At 43.7% G+C, this 19602-nt stretch overlaps 1 protein-coding gene across 1 annotated transcript; it reads right to left on the reverse strand.

Moving 5' to 3' along the window:
- Positions 1-2047: 2047 nt before the first annotated feature.
- LOC8037322 (monocarboxylate transporter 9) lies at positions 2048-18764 on the reverse strand. The gene is made up of 4 exons (XM_002412244.3): positions 18533-18764; positions 9639-9782; positions 6995-7840; positions 2048-2217 (listed from the first exon to the last, which is right to left on the reverse strand). Exons 1-4 carry the CDS (start codon positions 18762-18764, stop codon positions 2048-2050), a joined length of 1392 nt encoding a protein of 463 aa, XP_002412289.3.
- Positions 18765-19602: the final 838 nt, after the last annotated feature.

The raw sequence follows: 19602 nt of genomic DNA on the forward strand, positions 1-19602 counted from the left end.
GAAAAGGCTACAGGCAACTGGCTCTGTCTAGAAAACACAGTTAAAAAGTTTCGTAAGGCAGCGTCCAGAACTCTGGGCGACTGACGTTCCGTCAACCGACGCCAGAGTGTCTCGCTTGTCGCGGTCTCGCCTCTTGGTGCCTCCAGATTTTGCCACCGCACGGAACAAACGTGGCGACAGCCGTCAGCTTTTTGTTTTTAATGCGAAAGCAATAACTGGTCCCATGGAGCGCAGCCGGCGTTGTCTGTAACCGCGAAAAATCGGCACTTAAATTCCGGTTGAGCGAAACGATCAATAAATTCTCATTCGCTCCCACAGAGATGCCCTCTTCCTGGTGCTGCGGCCCGCGCGCTAATAAAAGGGAGAGGGTGGCGCGCGCGCGGCCGCAGAGGCCCGGCCGGCTTCTGCGGAGGACAGCTGGCGCGCTGATTATAGGAAGCTGCGTGTACGATTGCTTTCGAATTTCTAAGCGTAAGCAGTCTTAAATGTCCTCGTGTAATTTCTTTTTGTATTTTGACACTCATGTTCGCTTTCTTTCCCTTTAGGAATACTGATTAGAAGAAGGAAAGAAAACACACTCGCACACGCACACATATACACATACACACACAGGCACGCACGCAAACATACACACACAGAATAGCTATTTATCCTCTCGGCATAGTTAAATATATACATAAAAAAAAACGTTTCAACTGATGATGTACCGCGGTGGACGCTACGAGCTACACGATCACAGTCATAGTGCGTAGCTTGTCCTGGGGCGGATTTAAGGGAGAGGGACGGCAGGGGGGGGGGGCAGGCCACCCCCCCCCCCCCTCCCCAAAGTTAACTTTGTTTTAAGAAAATCATTTCTATACACCATCCAAAAGTTTAGTTTTTGGTGGCAAAGCATATATTGGTCAAGAAAGTAGATCTAAGCAACGTTTTGTCCGTAATGTCATATCGCAGGAAACTCCCCCCACCCGCCAGCTGCATGCTACCGCTCCTCCGAGTCCTGACCCATAAATCCGCCCCTGAGCTTGCGTCATACCTTCGCGCTCCCCGTGTCGCTCCACCTAACGGGAAGCAGCGGTGACACTCTTCGGGCTATGCATTGGCTCCGGTGGCCCGTAGCTCTGGCGGTCCATCGTCTGGTGAAACAAAGTATAGAAGTGTACTCCTCAACGCCGACTTGCAGACTCCAATTCGTGCTACACACAGACGGGAAATAAACTTATTTTTTCATTATCACCGAGCCGTCTTCATATTGTCGCTGCCATTTGTTTAGTAAAACTAAGACGTTGACGCCACCGTCGCGAATACTTAATTGACTTCGCGCCACAACCCGCAAAAAGGCGCTGCGCATGTTTTATTACCCCCAACCGATGCCAATTAATGAACTGATAACCGCCAGATGAAATTATGGTTCTGTTCCGGTTAGGGTTCAACATCGAATGATTAATTTTGGTTACAGTTTTGTTCCGGTTCAGTTAGAAAGAACAGTTTGGCTCCGGTTCTCGGTTCGGGTTCGGTTCGACACCGTTGTTGAAAGCTGCATGCTAATCGCGTACGATTACAACATCCGCTTTGTCGCGTCTCGCGGCGCCAGGAACGACATCTTGTCCATCTACAACTATTCAGTTTTCTCTGCTTCACCGAGGGTGCGCCATTTTCATCCTCTAAGCAGCATAGCTAGGCCAGTGAAACAATGAAGCCGTCAGTCATCTACCGTGGAATGATGCTGTTTCAAGAGCCACTTACCATCCGCTAGTGAATTGCGCCGTCAGTCCGCAGGCCCTATATAAAAATCGGCACAGCGCCCATAATAACTGAGCCTATTTCATTCCCACTCCATTCCGGGAAGAAGTGATTTATAATTCCATTCCCATTCCATTCCCGTTCCATTCCGGAGTCGCGAAAGTCCGGAATAATTCCGGAATCATTCCGGCTCCGGAGTTGTAACTCCGCAACACTGGTTCATAAATATATTACCACCTGATTGAAATTGTAAGCATACTTTATTTTGTGAGGCTATATGTACACAGAAATTTAAAAAAAAATGTGTTCACATGTGATGTGTGCAGGGCATGTTGTGCAATATGTCCAACTCCCATTTTTTCTTCTTGCGTTCTTCGAAGCACAGCACCAGAAGCCAGAGGCTGCTGACCAGTATTGATAAAGCTCCTAGAATCCAGAACATCAGGTCATAGGATCCAATGTCATCGCGGAAATACCCTGCAATATCAATCAAAGTGTGATATATTTTTATGAGCAGCTGCCAGTAAAGGCGCGCGACGTTTATACTGCTTTTACGTAAACATTATGCAATACATTTCATTTCTGCTTTAACTTGGAGGTGGCCCTTATTTCGGGGTTTCGGCGGATCGAATTTTTCTAAAATGATGTTGATATTCGAAGCTCCTACTGCCATTTCTAAGCATCCTCCGAACCGCGCTACGACCTTCGCGGAATCAGGCCCACAAAAAAACCTGAACTGCCCGTTTGACCGCAAACGGATAGAATATTTTCTTATGTGGGCTCTCTTAAGCCTTATACTGTCGGGTTTTTGTTCCGAGTGCTCCTCACCCCCTGCCGGCCTTTTTTCGCTGGCTGTTTCAGTGCAAATTTCATGCTAGTAATGTACTTCGATGCTCTGCAGGACATGTAAATATTTTTATCCAGGATTATATTGTCCAAATTGTCCAAACGAAGAATGAACACTTAACAATTAACTACAAAATTAGCTGCTAGTTAGGATGACCAGATGTTTAGAAAACTCTTCTATACTTCGTCTCATCCTACGATGGACTAAAGGCCAAAGCTACAGGCCGCGAGGTCCAATCACACTCCACGCTAAACTATGACATGATCAACATTGATTAAGGATGGACGAATAATGCTTCCTATCAAAATTGCGCTGCATCATTTCTATAGCTTGAACACTGCAAAGAGCCTGTATGTCGTGGCTTTCCTTGCAATGTAAAATTAATGAGTCACTCATTGCTCGATCCGAACCACTGTACGCCCATTCCCATCAGTGATCCGAGACGCGGGCACCGATACGTGCATCGAAGCGAAATACCACGCAATGTCTGAGTGACTTGTGATTGGATTTGGCGGTTCGTAGCTTCTGGCTTTAGTCCATCGTAAGGTGCGACGATGTATAGTGTTAAACTCTTCAAAACAAGGAACCACACAAAGCGGCACTTGGCAGCTAGAAGGCACATAGCGAAATTCCCTTCGCCACTTTGGTCGGATCTGCGTGTGGGCACAGACATTGCAGACCCGTTTTGGGTTATATTTCCCTGCGGTCGGTGGTCTTTGAGACAGAAAGTGGCACGCTGTCAGCCGCGTTGGATCTTCACCCTTTGATGGGCGTCCTCCCTTTGGCTTGGAGCTTCCCTCGTGGTACTTTTCGATTATCTTACAGACTAGTTCAAGCCTAAAGCATGCCATGCTCCATTTTTAGCGGACGCTGTCATTTGCAGTATATTGCTGTTCAGGACAGTGATGTCCAAGATGTGAAAGAAGTACTTTTTGTATCACTTAATGAACTTTCTTGTGACAACCTGTCACAATCACAACCACATCTATTTTGTCCACAGCTCCCATGCAGAAGTTGTACTCGGCGACGCACATGGGTCTTTTTTTTTTTCTCTCAATCGTCTTTTTGTCTAACCTCGCCGACTCTACCATGCCACCCTTATGCTTCGTTGTGAGCTTGTGCACTTAACGTTTGTCATTCCAGCGGACGAAGAGAATCTGGTCATTGCATATCTGGCTGGTTCTCCCTTCCTGCAGTTTTTTTGTCTTCGCGTTGGACACCCTTCCTGTTCTTCTACACTGTACCGCAGGCATTGGTCTTCTTTTTTCGAAAAGGTAGGCGAACAGGGCCGGACTGGTGTACCAATTATCAACCCAGAGGACGTGCTTCTTGTCCAGGTACTTGTCCAGCAAAGTGAGAACAACTGATGCTCGATATTTCCTCTCGGAGTCGTTGATTTCAGTTGAGGATCCGGTGTCACAATGCCCAGCACTAACCCTGTCTTTACGTCACAGATTACGAAAGAGTTCAGGCCAAACCTGCTTCGTTTTAACGGGATGCATTGTTGGAATGCCAATCGCCCTTTGAACAACAGCAGGCTCTCGTCAATTCAAAGATCCTGCAAGGGAGATAGGGACTCACGATAGTTTTTCCGAAGGGTCGAGAGGACCGAGCGCACCTTGTGCAGCCTTGGCCATAAATCTGATGTTCATTATCGGAGAAATGAAGAAACCCCAGTAAGAGTAGGAAGCGATTCCGACTCATCAACTTGGAGAATGCGGGTGTGCTCAAGAGGGGATCCATGGACCAATACTCGGGAATGGTGCCCTTTTTGCATGTGCCATGAGCATTATGACAGCAAGAAATGCGTATAACTCACGTAGAGTCCGATCTTTTTACCGGTGTATACGGAATCCGGAAGCCGACGTCAGCGCAACAAGTATAGGGTGTCACAAGTCACCAGGTTCGATCTCAAATGGACTGCAAAAATCGACGCCTGCACTTAACAATCTAAACTTTTCGTCAAAAGTGTATTTCACAGGTCGGCTTTTTTTCTTGTAAAATTACAAAGCGCAGTTCCCTTTCTGTAAAAAAATAGGGCCAAGAAACCTGCCTGGGTCAATGGAAGGCGGCAACGCAGACGACCAAGTCGAGTGGGGTTACGCGTTTCGCGTTCGTATCGATAAATGGCGCTACCTCTTTATCGAGACTGCTAACAACCACCGTGATTTATTATAATGAACATAATCTTTATGTAATGTAACTTTGGTTTAAAAATAAATGCGGACAATAAAATCAGAACTTATAGTAAAAAAACGCATTTGCATAACGACGGCGCGTTTGCTGCCAACAGATTTCGCCTGCGTGTCGTCTGCTTTATTTCGCTGGTCGGCTACACCTTCGGACGCTGCTCCCGACGCCATCAATTAACACGCGCGCCCGTCACACCCTGCAACTCGACTTGGTCGTCTGCGTCGCCGCCCACCGTTTACCCTGGAAAGTTTCTTGGCCATATTTCTTACAGGAAGAAAGATACACTTTGTAATTTTACAAGAAAAAATCAACCTGTGAAATACACCTTTGACGAAAAGTGTAGTGCAGGAGTCGATTTTTGTGGTCCATTTTAGATCGAGCCTGGTGACTTTGGACATCCTAACTTGGCTCTGGAAAATGTTCATTTGATCCACCATTGTGTCCAGAATGTCCGGCGTAAACAAACTTTCAAAAACATCGAGCTCACAGGACGCCGCTGTGATGACATTGCATGTTCCTGAAGATGATGGGTCAAAACTGTGCTCTTGAAGGTTGAACTCTTTCTTTTTCCAACAGAAATTCCTCTCGTCAAGTTTTCTTTTCCGCTAAATCTTCGTAGGCAGGGGCTCTTCCTCACTGTCGTCGCTAGACAAGTCACTTAGCTGGGCTTCATCATCGTTATCACTTTCATCTGAGTCTGAATTAATCAACAGTTCCTGGATTTGCCCGTCCGTCAAAGCGCGGGTGCACCTAGCACGCTGACTATACTTCGTTTCAGCTTCGGTCCAGACGCAACCGATGCTACAAGCGCGAGCATGTGGCCCAGAACAGTGCTTGCACTGCAGGAGCGCGCGTGCTTGGCAGGGATGCTGAAAGCCCGGAGCTCGCGCTTGTAGCTTTGGCTGCGTCTGAACCGAAGCTGAAACAAAGTATAGCTATGCATTTGCTGCCGCGCTGCTGAGACGGCGACGAAGCAAAGCTGCAAAGCGGCCATGCGCTCCATCTGTTTAAAATTTAACCTACAACTTACATGTGTTTAGGTGCACTCTCCATAGATGGCGCGACATGCCCGCAATATTTTGTTTTTCATGAGTTGCATCGGGAGTGGCAGGGGGCGTGCCTGGATAATGTGTCGAGTTATCTCGGGAGCGGTAGTAAAAGGGTTAGAGCCGTTACTCGTTTTTGAAATTGACCACCGTGAATGATCAACTGAGCTGCGTAAGTGCTCGGGTGATCAAACTTGCCGGCCGGAATTGATATGGAGTTTAATTTAATCACGATTTCTTTGGCAATGAGCCTAGGGACGTAAGCAAACAACAGTAACCCCCAATTCGAGATAACGTTTACGTGAAAAAAAGTTGTAGAAAACCGCGTGTAAGCAGGCTCGTTTTATAACCGAGCAGCAGCTGACACCGCATCTCACATGTTCAGTTTTCGAAAGCGAAGGGTCTTGAATGGTCAACAAATATTTAAAAAAATGAAAGAGGTTTACAATTCTCCATAATCCTGAATTAGAGCGCAGCCCTTGAGGAAGAGGAGGGGAGGGTATGGAGGGCAGGGTATGTCCCTGCTCCCCTTCCGTACCGTCCCCTCCTCCTCTCCTGCTACCTTCTCATTTAGCGGGAATTTTGCGCTAAATTCCCTGTTAAATTAAGGGAAAATTTCCCCTCTAAATTCATCGGGGAAATATTCTCCCTAAATTTAGCGGAAAATATACTAACATTCTCCCGTTATATTTGGCAAAAAATATAAAGGGGAAATTTGGCAAACATTTTCCCGCTAAATTTAGCGGAGAAACTGAATTGGTGTTGAGGTCACGTGACGTCAATAGCCCCGTTAAACTTAGCATGACGTCAAGTGACGTTACGTGTGACGTCACGAGAGTAAACGATTTCCTGCTAAATATTTTCGCTGAAATTGGCGGGAAATTTTTGCGCTAAATTTAACGGAAAAATTTCCCCGCTAAATTTGGCGGAAAAATTTTCCGGCAAATTTTGCGAAAAGGTTTCCCTCCAAATTCAGCAGGAAAATTTTACCGTCTGGACGTCGCATATGTGACGTCACGTGTGACGTAATTGTGGAAAACGTCCCATAATGCAACGCGCGGTTGCGCCAACGCCTACGCCGCTCAACCCGGAAACGGGCGCCTAAGAGCTGCGCTCTAAAAAGATTCTACTTTGTGTGGTTAAAGATATTTTCCCGCAAAGTACTTACCAACAAATGGAGCTTTTCCCATCAATGCTGGACCGCAGAGGGCACCCATAATGCTGTACGCCACGGCTAGGCGCTCCAGCCCGATGTGGTCTGCCATCAATACACAATGCATCGTGACTGCACTTCCCATGAAGAAAGATATGAAAAGACAGACCGCCAACAAAGACGCATACGATGTCACTAGAGGAAGCACCGCCATTCCTGTGCCCAGGAATAAGAAATTAAGCAATGACAATGTGCTTCGACGCACGTATTTTCTGTCAGCGAGCAAGGGTAAGACAATTCTTCCAATTAGGTCCGTTATCGAAAAATATGGAATGAGTGACATCGCGTCAGAAAGCAGTACTCCTGTATCTATTGCAAAATCGATTATAGTGGAAAAGAAGATGTCGAAGTCGTAGCACAGCACCAGCCAAGATATCAGAAGGACGTAAAACATAATGGATTTGAAAACCTCAGTTACTTGATGTGCAATAACCTTTAGTGACGACTGCTTGTGATCGTTCTCAGATATGTCGGTTTGTGGCGCTGAAAACTCACTCTCGTCGTTGTATACTACCGCTTCTGGAATAAATGACATTCGTCGTTCGGGAGGCAGCTTTTTTGCCCATTTGGGTTCCCTGAACAACAGACCGACAGCGGTCATGTTCATGAGTATGGCCCCAAGCAAAAGCAGGCAATTTCGAAAGTTGTATATTTCCGTGAGAAACAGCAAAAGTCTTGGAAATACGAAGGACGAAAATGTCGAACCGGCGAACATGATGCCGTTCGCGACGCCACGATAGCGCTTGAAGTACATGCTTATCAGCACTTGAAGCATTGTGATCATCATTCCAAGACCAAATCCTGTAAAAAAAATTACGATTTCATGAATGTATTTTCAAGAATCCGCTATTAAGCACGTAGTTATTAAAAAAAAAAAAGAAAACCTGAGACACCCGAGACACAAAAAAGGAAGACAAGACAACAACGTTGTCTGGCTTGCTATTTTATGCGTTCTATGTTGACGCAGTTTTAGTAACCTTGCCACACCAGTTCCCCTGCGCAATGACTCTTATTTTGCTATGTATGTATGCGTTAAGATCTCCCTCAATATTGTCGCGTTTGTGTGTATTTTATTCTGACGACCGGTAAGTTTGTCAAGACGCACGGCTACATTGAATACCAGAAAACTCTGTTTTATGCTCATTTCAGTAAAACTAAGAACCAAACATCATTGGAAAGAAGCCTGTTGATCAAATACTTTTGATCTTCAATCTAACACTTGATAATATTACTTTGTGATTTACTTCATTCACATGCCTTTACATTTAGAAGTTTTGCTTGGCATATCTCTCTTACATTCTATGTTCCCGTACTTCTTTGTTTGGTTTAGGCTAAACTGGCATTCATCAAATTTAAAGTTTCTAGCAGTATAAGTGATGATTCTTAAGCTCCCAAACACACTAGTGATCGTTGAAAGCTCATTGAGACACAAATAAATGAAGTGTTCGGAATTTCGTCGTGTTTATGTTTCGATCGAATGACTTCTCATTTGGCGAAGAATCATTAAACGATATCAGCTCTGCTTAGATTGTTCTACTAGCAAGTCACGCCTACATTGTGAATAATATTCAGCGTTTCGTTCGGACATGATAAAATAGCAGACATAAACACCTAAACCAAATTCTCCATTAATCGGTAGTAGCCCTAATGTAACTACCCTTTGTAAAAGCCTCAACGGTAGCGATTCATTTTTCGTCAAAAGTAACTCTGCTTTTTCCTTCTTTTGTCAGAGCAACTGTTGGTCGACATGAAGCTAGTAAACATATGTCGTACAGAAAGCAAAAAGATATGTTTCAAGAACTACTATATTTTACTTCTCCGCGTGTGTTTCGCGCTATTCTTCTGTTTTTCGGATTCTATCAATTAGCCAGCCAAATGGCATGTACTGCAGGAAGCATATCTTCCTGGTTATTTAAATTTTCGTAAATGCGAGGAGCAGAACGCGGCTATTGAAAAGGGACAAATACAAAACACAACAGACACGGACGTCGTGGAACTTTCAGAACAAACATTGCCTAGAGAAGCTATGAAGACCACATCCAGGGTAATAACGTGGGGTTGACCTTGAAAAATAAGGCTTATCTTGGTAACACGCCAAAAGACTAAAAGGTCTTGTTTAAATATTGTTACAGATCCTTGTACGTCGTTTTGCCTATATTTCATCTCTAATTTACGCCACTTCTTTTTCCTCATCTTTTCCTGGTCCTCACACTGCTCGCTGTAGTTTGTCCTGCTTTAATTTCCATCGCTCACAATATAAACAATGTCCATACGGGATAGGTTTTATGCTTTCCTTCGTGTCTACTGCCGTTGCCTCCAAGAGCATACTTTTCAATTCTTCCCTGTTTATTCTCGTGTGTGCACAACGCACAATGTATTCCTTTCATATAAAACAATAAGCCACCAGCATAACTTGTTACGCGGTAAAAGCCTAACTAAAACGATAATTTTTTTCAGTTTGCAGTAAATAGCGTAGTTAGTTCTGAAAACAGGAGAGCGTAACCAACTATAAGTTAGTACCACAATTTACACATTACACACGTTTTCAAAAAATGTTATAAAAAGGGCATACGACGACATTTATGCAGCCAACGCTCACCGTGCGCTACACCCAACGTGAGGGACATCCACGTGATATCTGGAGCGAAACTTGAGGCCATCACTCCACCGGAGGCTATCAAAGTTCCGGCTAGTAGAACTGGGACAGTACTAAAGCTTTGGGACAATGGACCCGACACCAGACCTGAAACGAGGATTGGAAACATGCGCTTGGACGTTCCAATTTATACAAGAAGTGACAGTACAGCGTGCGCAAGTCACGCAAGGTTATGCAAGGCAAGATTGCACGGGCTGAACGCACCAGCGTCCAGAATATACCTGAAGCCTTTTACGTTGGGGCGCGGCCGCTCTACTCGAAGTTACTTGAAGTAGACTTAAGGGGCAGCTCCGGCGGTCGTTCAGCTACCCAAGCACTAACTACATTTTCGGAATACCCGGTGTTTACTCTTCCCGGCACATACTTTTTATATCCAATACAAAATAGTTACTACAAAAAAAAACAAAAAACACAGCAATATGAACATTTAAGTGTCTCCGCGCGTTCTTGTGGCGTCGTGGTGTTGTTGTAAAACTTGCAGGTCGAACAGGTTGTATAAAAGACAGAGTATCTTATGCTTTTTTGGGCTCTTCAAGACTTCAGAGCATTAATTTCACATCATCAAGCTTCATGTAATCCGTTGGAAAGAGTCCCTCAAAACAGTTATAGCGGTAAGCATATGACTAGTAGAATATTGTACAGTACGAGCGCTACTTCCCAGTGACGTTTCTTTAGATGAAAAGGTACGGAAAGGAAAGTTCAGTATTCTTGTTTCCATTGTCTTCCGCGCTAACTCTTTCTGGGATATTTAATCCACTCTGCAATCAACTTACAATGTGAGCAAGTTCTACTAGCTAAACACAACTTCTCCTTGTCACTATTTCAGTGTTGCCAAACGAGCCTTTCATATTAAAAAATAAATGAGGACCAAACTTGAATATTTTATAACTTGACGAACAAAATTACACAGACATTTAGGCTTCTTTGTCATGCGAAATTAGAGCGCAGCTCTTGAAAAATTTGTTTTTGCGATCTTTCGTGGTGGCAAATTTCTGAAAGAAAAATATATATATATATATATTGATGTTTTGATTTTCAACACCACACGAATTCAGTTTCCCGCTAGATTTAACTAGAAAATTGGTGTCACGTGACGTCGACACCAATTCAGTTTTCCCGCTAAATTTAGCAGGGAAAATAATCTCATATGACCTACACATATTCGATTTCTCCGCTAGATTTAGCAGGAAAACTAACGTCACATGACCTAAAACCAATTTAGCTTCTTCTCTAAATTTAGCGGAGAACTGAATTAATGTATAAGTCTATGACATCCCATAATACAACGCGCGCGGTTACGCTGACGGCGGTATAAACCGATTCAATTCCCCACTAACTTTAGCGGGGAAACTGAATTTGTGATGAGGCCATTTGACGGCAGATTTCCCGCTGAATTTTGCAGGGAAACTTGATGCGCAGTTTCAATATTGGATGTCACAGGAACACCAATTTAGTTCCCCCGCTAAATTTAGCGGGAAGTTGAGCAGGTGTGTAGGTCTCTGATGTCCCATAATGCAACAAGCGCACTTACGCCGATGGCGACGCCGACGCCGCTGTACTCGGAAACGGGAGCCTAAATGCTGCGCTCTACACAATTATTTTGGAGTTTAAGTTTGGTTACGAGTCCAGTCGTAGGTGGTTTCATTTGAAATAAAACACGCTTGTTGGAATGGATCTTTCAATTAAAAACAAAAACGACATGTAATTGCCCGATTTCTTTAAAGAACAAACCCACTTTTCAGAATTTTTTAGAAAATTGTTTTGCTTCACAAAAAAATATTAAGTGGAGCAGGGTGAAAATCTGTTTTTTACTCCGTGATTTTTCTACCCAGTTCTGTACGCTGGTATGAATACGGAAAGCATACAAAACTCACAGTAATTTATTGTTTGCTTGTATACTTTACCGAATATTTTTTTGCTAAAGATACTTTTTTTCTACTAATGTAAAAAAATGGCAAACATTGTCTCTTTGACAATCCGGTGGCCTATTGAAAGCCTTGTATCTCATTAGGTATTATATTTGTCGCTTACCAAGTACTAGTGATGGGCCAAACTTTTGCCGAATCAAAATTTCGGCGCCGAATCTAAGGATTCGGCAAAGCTGAATTTTCGCCGAACTTTTCAAAAGATTCGGCAAAGATTCGGCAAAGATACGGCAAAAATACATTGTTACCAGGCCTAAAAGGTGATATATCGTTTAACGTGCAAAAAAAGTGCATAGTTTTTTTTTTTGTTTTTGTTTAATGCATATACTGAGGCAGTTATTACTAAATAAGGCGATATTCTACAAACTTATAGTTTCAGTGTCATTTTTGTACGTTGCTGGTAATTTTTAAACGACTTTCTGCAGGGGATGTGTGACAACGGGGTTGGACAGTAGCGGGTGCAGTCAGCGCAGTCACGATGCGCGAGTTTCGGTTTTGAGTCCTCAGCAGCGCAAACCTGCAAGTGTGTGTTATTGAAAAAAAGGCAGTAACACTGTGTTCTATATTTCAACGACGAGAAGGGGGGCCCCTGGAGATACAGGATACATTGAAAGAACCCGTAGAAGAGTACAAATATCTGGGAGTATGGTTAAGTGAAGGGAGACGGTATATAAAAGACCATGAAGATATTGCAATAAGGAAGGGAAGCGAAATTCGGCTATCATAAAACACAGGGCACTATGGAACTATAATAGATAGGAAGTCGTTAGCGGTGTATGGAAGGGAGTCATGGTGCCAGGACTGTCATTTGGGAATGCGGTATTGTGTATGAGGTCAGAAATCCAGGCAGGTTTAGAGATACAGCAAAGGAGTGTGGGTAGGTTGGCATGGGGGGCACATGGGAATACACCAAATGAGGGAGTACATGGGGATATGGGTTGGGCATTTTTCGAGAGTAGGGAAGCGATCAGTAAAGTAAAATTTGAACAAAGACTAGCTGAAATTGAGGATACACGGTGGGCAGCGAAAGTGTACAAGTATTTATATCTGAAAAGTCTAAACGCTAAGTGGACAAACCGAACCCGCAAGCTGAGATTTAAATACGTTCAACGAGATGGAGCCGATCAGAGCATATCAGTAGAAAAGGGAGAAAAGGAAACAGAGAGGAAATTGTGGGAAGAGAGATTGCAGGGGAAATGAGCTTTAACAATATACAGGGCACAAAAACAAGAAATGAAGAAGGAACAGCTGTATGATAATTCAGTGGGGAGCTCTTTGTTGTTTGAAGCTAGAACGGGGGTGCTACGAACGAAAACCTATAGGGCTAAATTCAAGGAAGTAGACACTCTGTGCGTATGCAACCGCGAAAGGGAAACTATAGATCATGTAATTTTAAGGTGCACGGGGCTTCGTCCCACCCTGTTGGGGGAAATGACTACCGATTTGGAGGGGGCACTGGGTTTTCCGGACATGGATGAACGAATGAATACGGAAAGAATTGCGGTAACTAAGGGGAGATTGGAAGATTGGTGGAAAAGATCTAGGGAAGGATAAAAAAAAGAAAATACAGATAAAATAAGAAATAAATTCAATTTAAAAGAAAGGGGGGTCTGTTGTAACAAAATTCATACAAATTAAGAAAAAAAAAGGATGACGGAATGTTAGGCTAGGTGGCGCAAGCTGCCGCCCGTTACAAAGGGTATAGCCATTACCATCCATCCATCCATTCATCTGCGAGTCACCATTTCGTGCGCGACAATAAATGCAACGGCTGTTGAGCCTCAGATAACAATAATATTGTAACTATGCATGTTCTTCGATTTGGGTCCTTGACGCCAGCTTTGCATGAAAGTGTGCGTCTCATATTCGCAACGTCTCGTTTTTAACTTTTAAAACGCCGGTTTCCGATGTTAGGACACATTAGACGTTTAGGAAGATGGGAAGAGTTAGGAATGTCGGGTGTGCAAAGTAAAGCATGATAGTTTTGTGTTTCGTTTCATGCGGAAAGATGAAAACCGCGAAATAACGCTAACTGAAAGCAATATTATTTTGTTCTGTCACAAACGACTTGTGAGCCGAAAACAGGATTGCTAGAATGGCGAGGAATGCTTTAAAGTACTTGTCCGTCGATCTTGCACCTACCTCGCTGCATCACTAGAAAGATCAAATGAAAATCATGTTATCCTGAATGTACCGCATCATTCGTCACTTGCGCAGTGGAGTGCGGCATTTCTGCGTCCATTTCTGGTCGATGTTTTGTTCTTGAGACAGAGAATTTGAAGAGAATCACACTTACAAAGGCTGACAAGCACACAGTTACCACGTCGCCTACTCCGTACCTCGCCGTAACCGCTGGTAGTATTACACTGTACGATGGTAACCGCACGAACGCGCTGCTTCCATTTGCGATCCTCGGTCCCGTCGCGTTCTCGCCCGTGCGTAGACGTATGCCGAACTTTTGCTCAATCTTTGCCGAACTTTCCTTCAAAAGTTCGGCATTTGCCGAACTTTGCCGAATCTGAAGTTCGGCAGATTCGGTCCATCACTACCAAATACTATGCGAGTGTAGTCCTATAAATGGGCTATCGACGGGCGTAAGTTTAGTTTAAGTTCACGCAATATTTGATATAAGATCTGAAATTTCGTCGAAAATGAGATTTACCTATATGTTAAACCCACTTTATCGAAAAAAAAAAAAACGTTTATTTCGTTCATTTTTGTTTTCATTATTGTTTTCGATCACATTAACTTTCAATTGGCTTAATGCGATTTCCCCCTTTATTGTTGAAGTTTCTCTGGAAGTGACCGAAATCGCACCCACGTTTTCGGAACGGCCAAACGCAGCTTCCGCAGGTCGGCTTCACTGCAAAAACTATACTGGTTATTTTTGTGTTAAAATGCAGCGAGTAAATTTATTTCGATTGAGAACACTTGTGCTTGACTACATATTGTATTTTCTTAATTTTGTAAAAGTGGCAACTGACATTCCTTGCTCCGATCGTTAGGGGTGCAGCGGATGTTCCATTACCCGCTGTGTAAAGCAGGGCACAAAGGGCGGATAAAGCGCAGCGAGCTCTTCATGTAGCCGGACTGGAGTCATATAGCTCTTTGTGCTAGTAAGGCACGTAGAGCACGCCTGGCCCCTCGCGCTATAGTCCCGCCTCCGTTACACCCCTGAAGTACCCGACACGGGCCGCCAATCCATGATGTGTCTTGTCGCGTGCTATCAAATAACCATGTAAGTGCCTGTTCTTTATAGGGAGTGTGTATATCAAAAATATGTAATACCACATGCCCCTCTCTCTGAAGGAAAAGCTGGTTACAGAAAAAAGCAGAGCAAACGGACTGAGTTTACATGAAGCGAAGACAATTTTTTACAGAACAAAATCTCCAATCGGCGATAAATAGTGACTTTTATTAAATAGGGGTAATATATTATATTTGGGATGAATTTGTAAAACGGTATTTTGCTCTGCATTAAATAGTCCAGTTCTCGTTTTGACAACGGCATCGGCTTGTCTTTGTAGAGACGATCGAGCGCAGGGGCGAGCTGAACTTCGTATACCGCAGCGTTCGGACGCAGCCGAGAAATTCAACAGCGTGGTAAGTCGAGACGGACAGAATGAAAGCTGGAGCCAAAACGAGCGAGCGGTGAACCCGAGACTATGGCCCTTCTGTCTGAACGAGTGTGTGGAGTTAAAAATAAAAGTGTTGGGTTTTGTTGAAGACTCATCGATATCTCTGAACGACAAGAAGTAACGATTCCCACATGCACAGAAAGCAGCAAAAGCAGTCACGTAATGTCTCTGTAGACTTGTAACTTCCCTACTTTATCGCACCGAGCTTAATGCAAAGATTGTACAGCCTTCGGGAATATGAAAAAGCGATTTAACGATTTTATTTTAGGTGGCTACGGTAGGGTCGCTTTGCACACATTGCTTGGGTTTGGGACGAAATAAATGTTTGTTATATTTTCTCCTTCAAGATGAAGCGCGTCCTGCCAAGGTGGACTTAGCACCGCTGTGTAAACAGCACCGGCGTATCTGCCTTTCATATTGCCCGAGACTGTACATTTCGTGCTAATGTCATCTATAGTTCCTGGCCTGGCTCGCGCTGGTTGCCCGACATAAGAGGAGCATATAACTGTGCGAGCACCTATGGAGGCCCATTATTCTTTTTCCGTGCTTCCCGAATATATCAATTTCTTCGATAAGTCTTAAAGCACAACGCTTCTTGACATTGTTTAAATTTTTTTCCAACGAAGTCCTTTCACGTCCGTACCAAGGAGCCGTCTTGCCAACGAAAATTGTGTACTGTGGCGAGCTGCTTTAAAGGGGCGGTGCAACGATTTTTGTATTTTGCGCAAATACCGCTTAGAATGGATCCCTGACGTTAATGACCTGTGAAATACCCGTTCGTTTTTCACCACATTCAATCGAAGTCGCAGAAAAAACAATAAAGAAAAACGAGCAGAGTTCACCCCCTCAACTCGCAGCCAGAACAAGCGGCCACGTGATCTGGAGCCGATTATATGCCGCCAATGTTGATCATAGCCATGCGCTGGGGTTGGCAAGGCACAGGACACGCGCTGAGTTCCAGACATTGTTATGGTTCGGCTGTTGTCGTCATTACAGCGATTGGACACAGGACATTACCCGAATGCTTCTCGAGCTATCGATTATCACGAGCCCAAATCGAGTGTCCATGCTATGCTCGGGTCCAATCTATGAGCCGCATTGAAATATCGTCACTGGGCGGTACTGCTACCGCCCAGCTACGTCATCAGGTTTTGCGAAGGAGAGATTGAATGAAAACACTCGGTTTTGTCCTCGAACTTACAGCGCAACAAAGGAGTTTCTTGGTCAGTGGCGTTGCGTGCGAGTGTCCTTGAGTCCCACTAGTGCCAGTAAGCTCGTGTAAAGTGAAAGTATTCCAATTGAATATCGTTGCACCGCCCCTTTAAGCCTTACAAGCTGCGTATAGCACAAACAGATATATGACCCCGGTCTGGCTGCATGAAGAGCTCGCTCCGTTTTCTCCGCCCTTTGTGCCCTGCCTTTACGCACCGGATAATGGAACATCCGATACACCGCTAACGATCGGACTAAGGAATGTCAGTTGCCATCATTACAAATTTGTGATGATACAACATGTAGCCAAGCACGACTCTTCTCAATCAAAACAAATTACTCGCTGCATTTTAACACAAAAATAAGGAGCATAGTCTTTGCAGCGAAGCCGACTTGCGGAAGCTGTGTTTGGCCGTTCCGAGAGCGTGAGTGCAATTTCGATCACTTCTAGAGAATACACAACAAAGGAAGGCGGAAATCGCATCAAGGCCGTCGGAAGCTAATATCATCGGCAGCAATGTTTTAGAAAAAATGTAACAAAATAAAAAAAAAATTCCTTTTCAATAAAGCGGGTTAAAAAAATCGGCAAATCTAATTTTGGACGATGTTTCAGATTTTATGCAAAATATTCCGCGAAAATAAACTAAACTAAACTTATGCCCGTCGATAGCACGTGTATAGGACTATACCCGCATGAAATTTTGTAAGCGACAAATATGATAACTCATGAGATAGAAGGCCTGCAATATGCCACCGGATTGTCAGAGACGGTGTTCGGCATTTTGTACCGCAGTAAAAAATGAATACCATATATACTAAAGTATTTTTCTTTAAACTAAAAAAATAGACGGCATAAAATACAAGTACGCAAAATATTACTGTGAGTTTTGAATGCCTTCCGTATTTATACCAGCGTACAAAACTGGGTAGAAAAATCACGGAGTAAAAACCAGATTTTAACCCTGCTCCACCTAATATTTGTTTGAAAATCGATTTTTTTTTTAACTTTGAGAACTGGTTTTATTTTTTGCCGAAATGGAGAAATTATATATATATATATATATATATATATATATATATATATATATATATATATATATATATATATATATATATATATATATATATATATATATATAATTTTTTTTAATCGAAACACCCACCCAACAAGCGTGTTCGATTTCAAATGAAACCCCCCTCGAGTATATTGATGTGTTAAACCAATTGTAACGCTTTCCACTGATCCTACAACGGGAGAACGTCTACATGTATTTTCCAACCTCCTAGCATATTATTACACACTAACACATTTATTATTTTTCAGAAGAAATAAGTGATCATCAGCTCGAGATCAAACATCGGCTGTGCTGAATTGTATTTTGCGTTGTGTGTGTGTGTGTCGTGTATGACGCCTGCCATAATATCGAGCAAATCTACAAGTGTAATGAACTATAGGCAAAAACAAGCTACATGTAGTGGGCTTATAATAAATTATAAGGATTACGCTCTATATATGTATTTTTATATGTAAAATATAATCATGCATTGCCAGTCCAACCGAATCCTGTGCACAGCTTCTTTGATAACAAAATTCACTCACTTGGATGGCCGCGTTCGTCGCTTTAGTTACGAGCCTTGCGGCCTCGTTGCTGACAATTCATTTTCCCGAATCTCGCGGCACCAGATGACTCCAGTCAAGAGGTGGGACGGAACCCATAGTTTTTGAGGAAAAGTTTTCTGATCTGATCCTATCTCGCGGCCGCCTTTCTTCGCTGCATCGAAGCTATATTGCAACCCCTTGAATGTACGAGTATATTTTCCCAATACCACAAAAACCGAGTTGAACGCAGATGCGCCTCGTCTACAGATGGAAGATGGCAGAAACCCTCCAATATGGCGCCTTTGACTGGCCTGATGAGGAGACCTAATTTTGCATATGGTCTACAACAGTATCTTCTTGAACACAATCATATAATTTGTATTTCATTCTTTCCTTGGTACATTTCACATGACAACTGCGGAGACTAGTTTTATACACAAAATGAGACATTGCTTTGCATACCTCCAAAGTCGTTGACGGATCCCATGAGGTTCACGGGCCACGAAGCTTGCCCGCGGTCGACTCCCAACTCCTTCATTATTCCGACGTAGAAGAACCCGGTGGTGCGCATGGTGGCCGACTCCATGAAAAACATGATGAACGCGAAGGCGGCCACACTCCAGCAGCGATCAATGCCGCCCTTCCTCGAGCTTAGCTTTCGACTTCTGTTATCCGTGGACTGACTTTTAGCCATTTCTTTTTTATTTCTGTATGGGGACAAGAGAAACAGCAAATAAGTTATCATATTCACTCCCTCTTTAAATAGCTTATTGATTAATGCTAAATAAATATAGTGGTCAAAACAAAAACGATCACAATGCTTAAAGGTCCGAAAAAAAGGAAACTAAAACCAAAAGTTTAGAAACAACAGTTCCCAACGTTTCGGGGTCGACTTGACTCCTTCTTCAGGGGTGACTAAACATGGAATGGGACAGCGCGAGCTTCGACCTCTCCTTCCTCTTCTAACGAGGTGATGTTTTGTGAAACATCAGCTTCGACCTCTCCTTCCTCTTCTAACGAGGTGATGTTTTGTGAACGTGACGCAGGCCATGGACGTAAATAGATGGTAAGGCCCCGAGGGATCTGTTAATGTTCCCCGGTGTATTCAGGATGTGCCACGACTCCAAGAACAGGCGTCTTCGAATATGTGGCTCCGTGTCTATCACGTGTGCGTTTCCGAAGTCGATCCGATGATCAAACACCTCACAATGTTCCGCGACGGCGCTACGCTCGCGATCGAAATTGCGCACATCGTTCTGGTGCTGGCGCATGCGTTCGGGAAAAGATTTAGTTTCACCGATGTAGGCGGCGGGGCACTCCGCACACGGTATCTTATAGACCACGCCCTGTGCTTTCTCTTTTGGGAGGCGATCTTTCGGCCTTGGCATGAGCCGTCCTAATGTTGGCACTGGCTTGTGCGCAGTGTTGGAGGTAACGCGTTACTAGTAACGACGTTACTGGTAACGCGTTACATTTTTCGCTAACGCAGTAACGTACTCGTTACTATTCTGAATGACTAACGAGTAAAGTAT

Source organism: Ixodes scapularis, unplaced genomic scaffold (genome assembly GCF_016920785.2).
Source record: "Ixodes scapularis isolate PalLabHiFi unplaced genomic scaffold, ASM1692078v2 PGA_scaffold1__304_contigs__length_218370807, whole genome shotgun sequence".
Classification (NCBI taxonomy): domain Eukaryota; kingdom Metazoa; phylum Arthropoda; class Arachnida; order Ixodida; family Ixodidae; genus Ixodes; species Ixodes scapularis.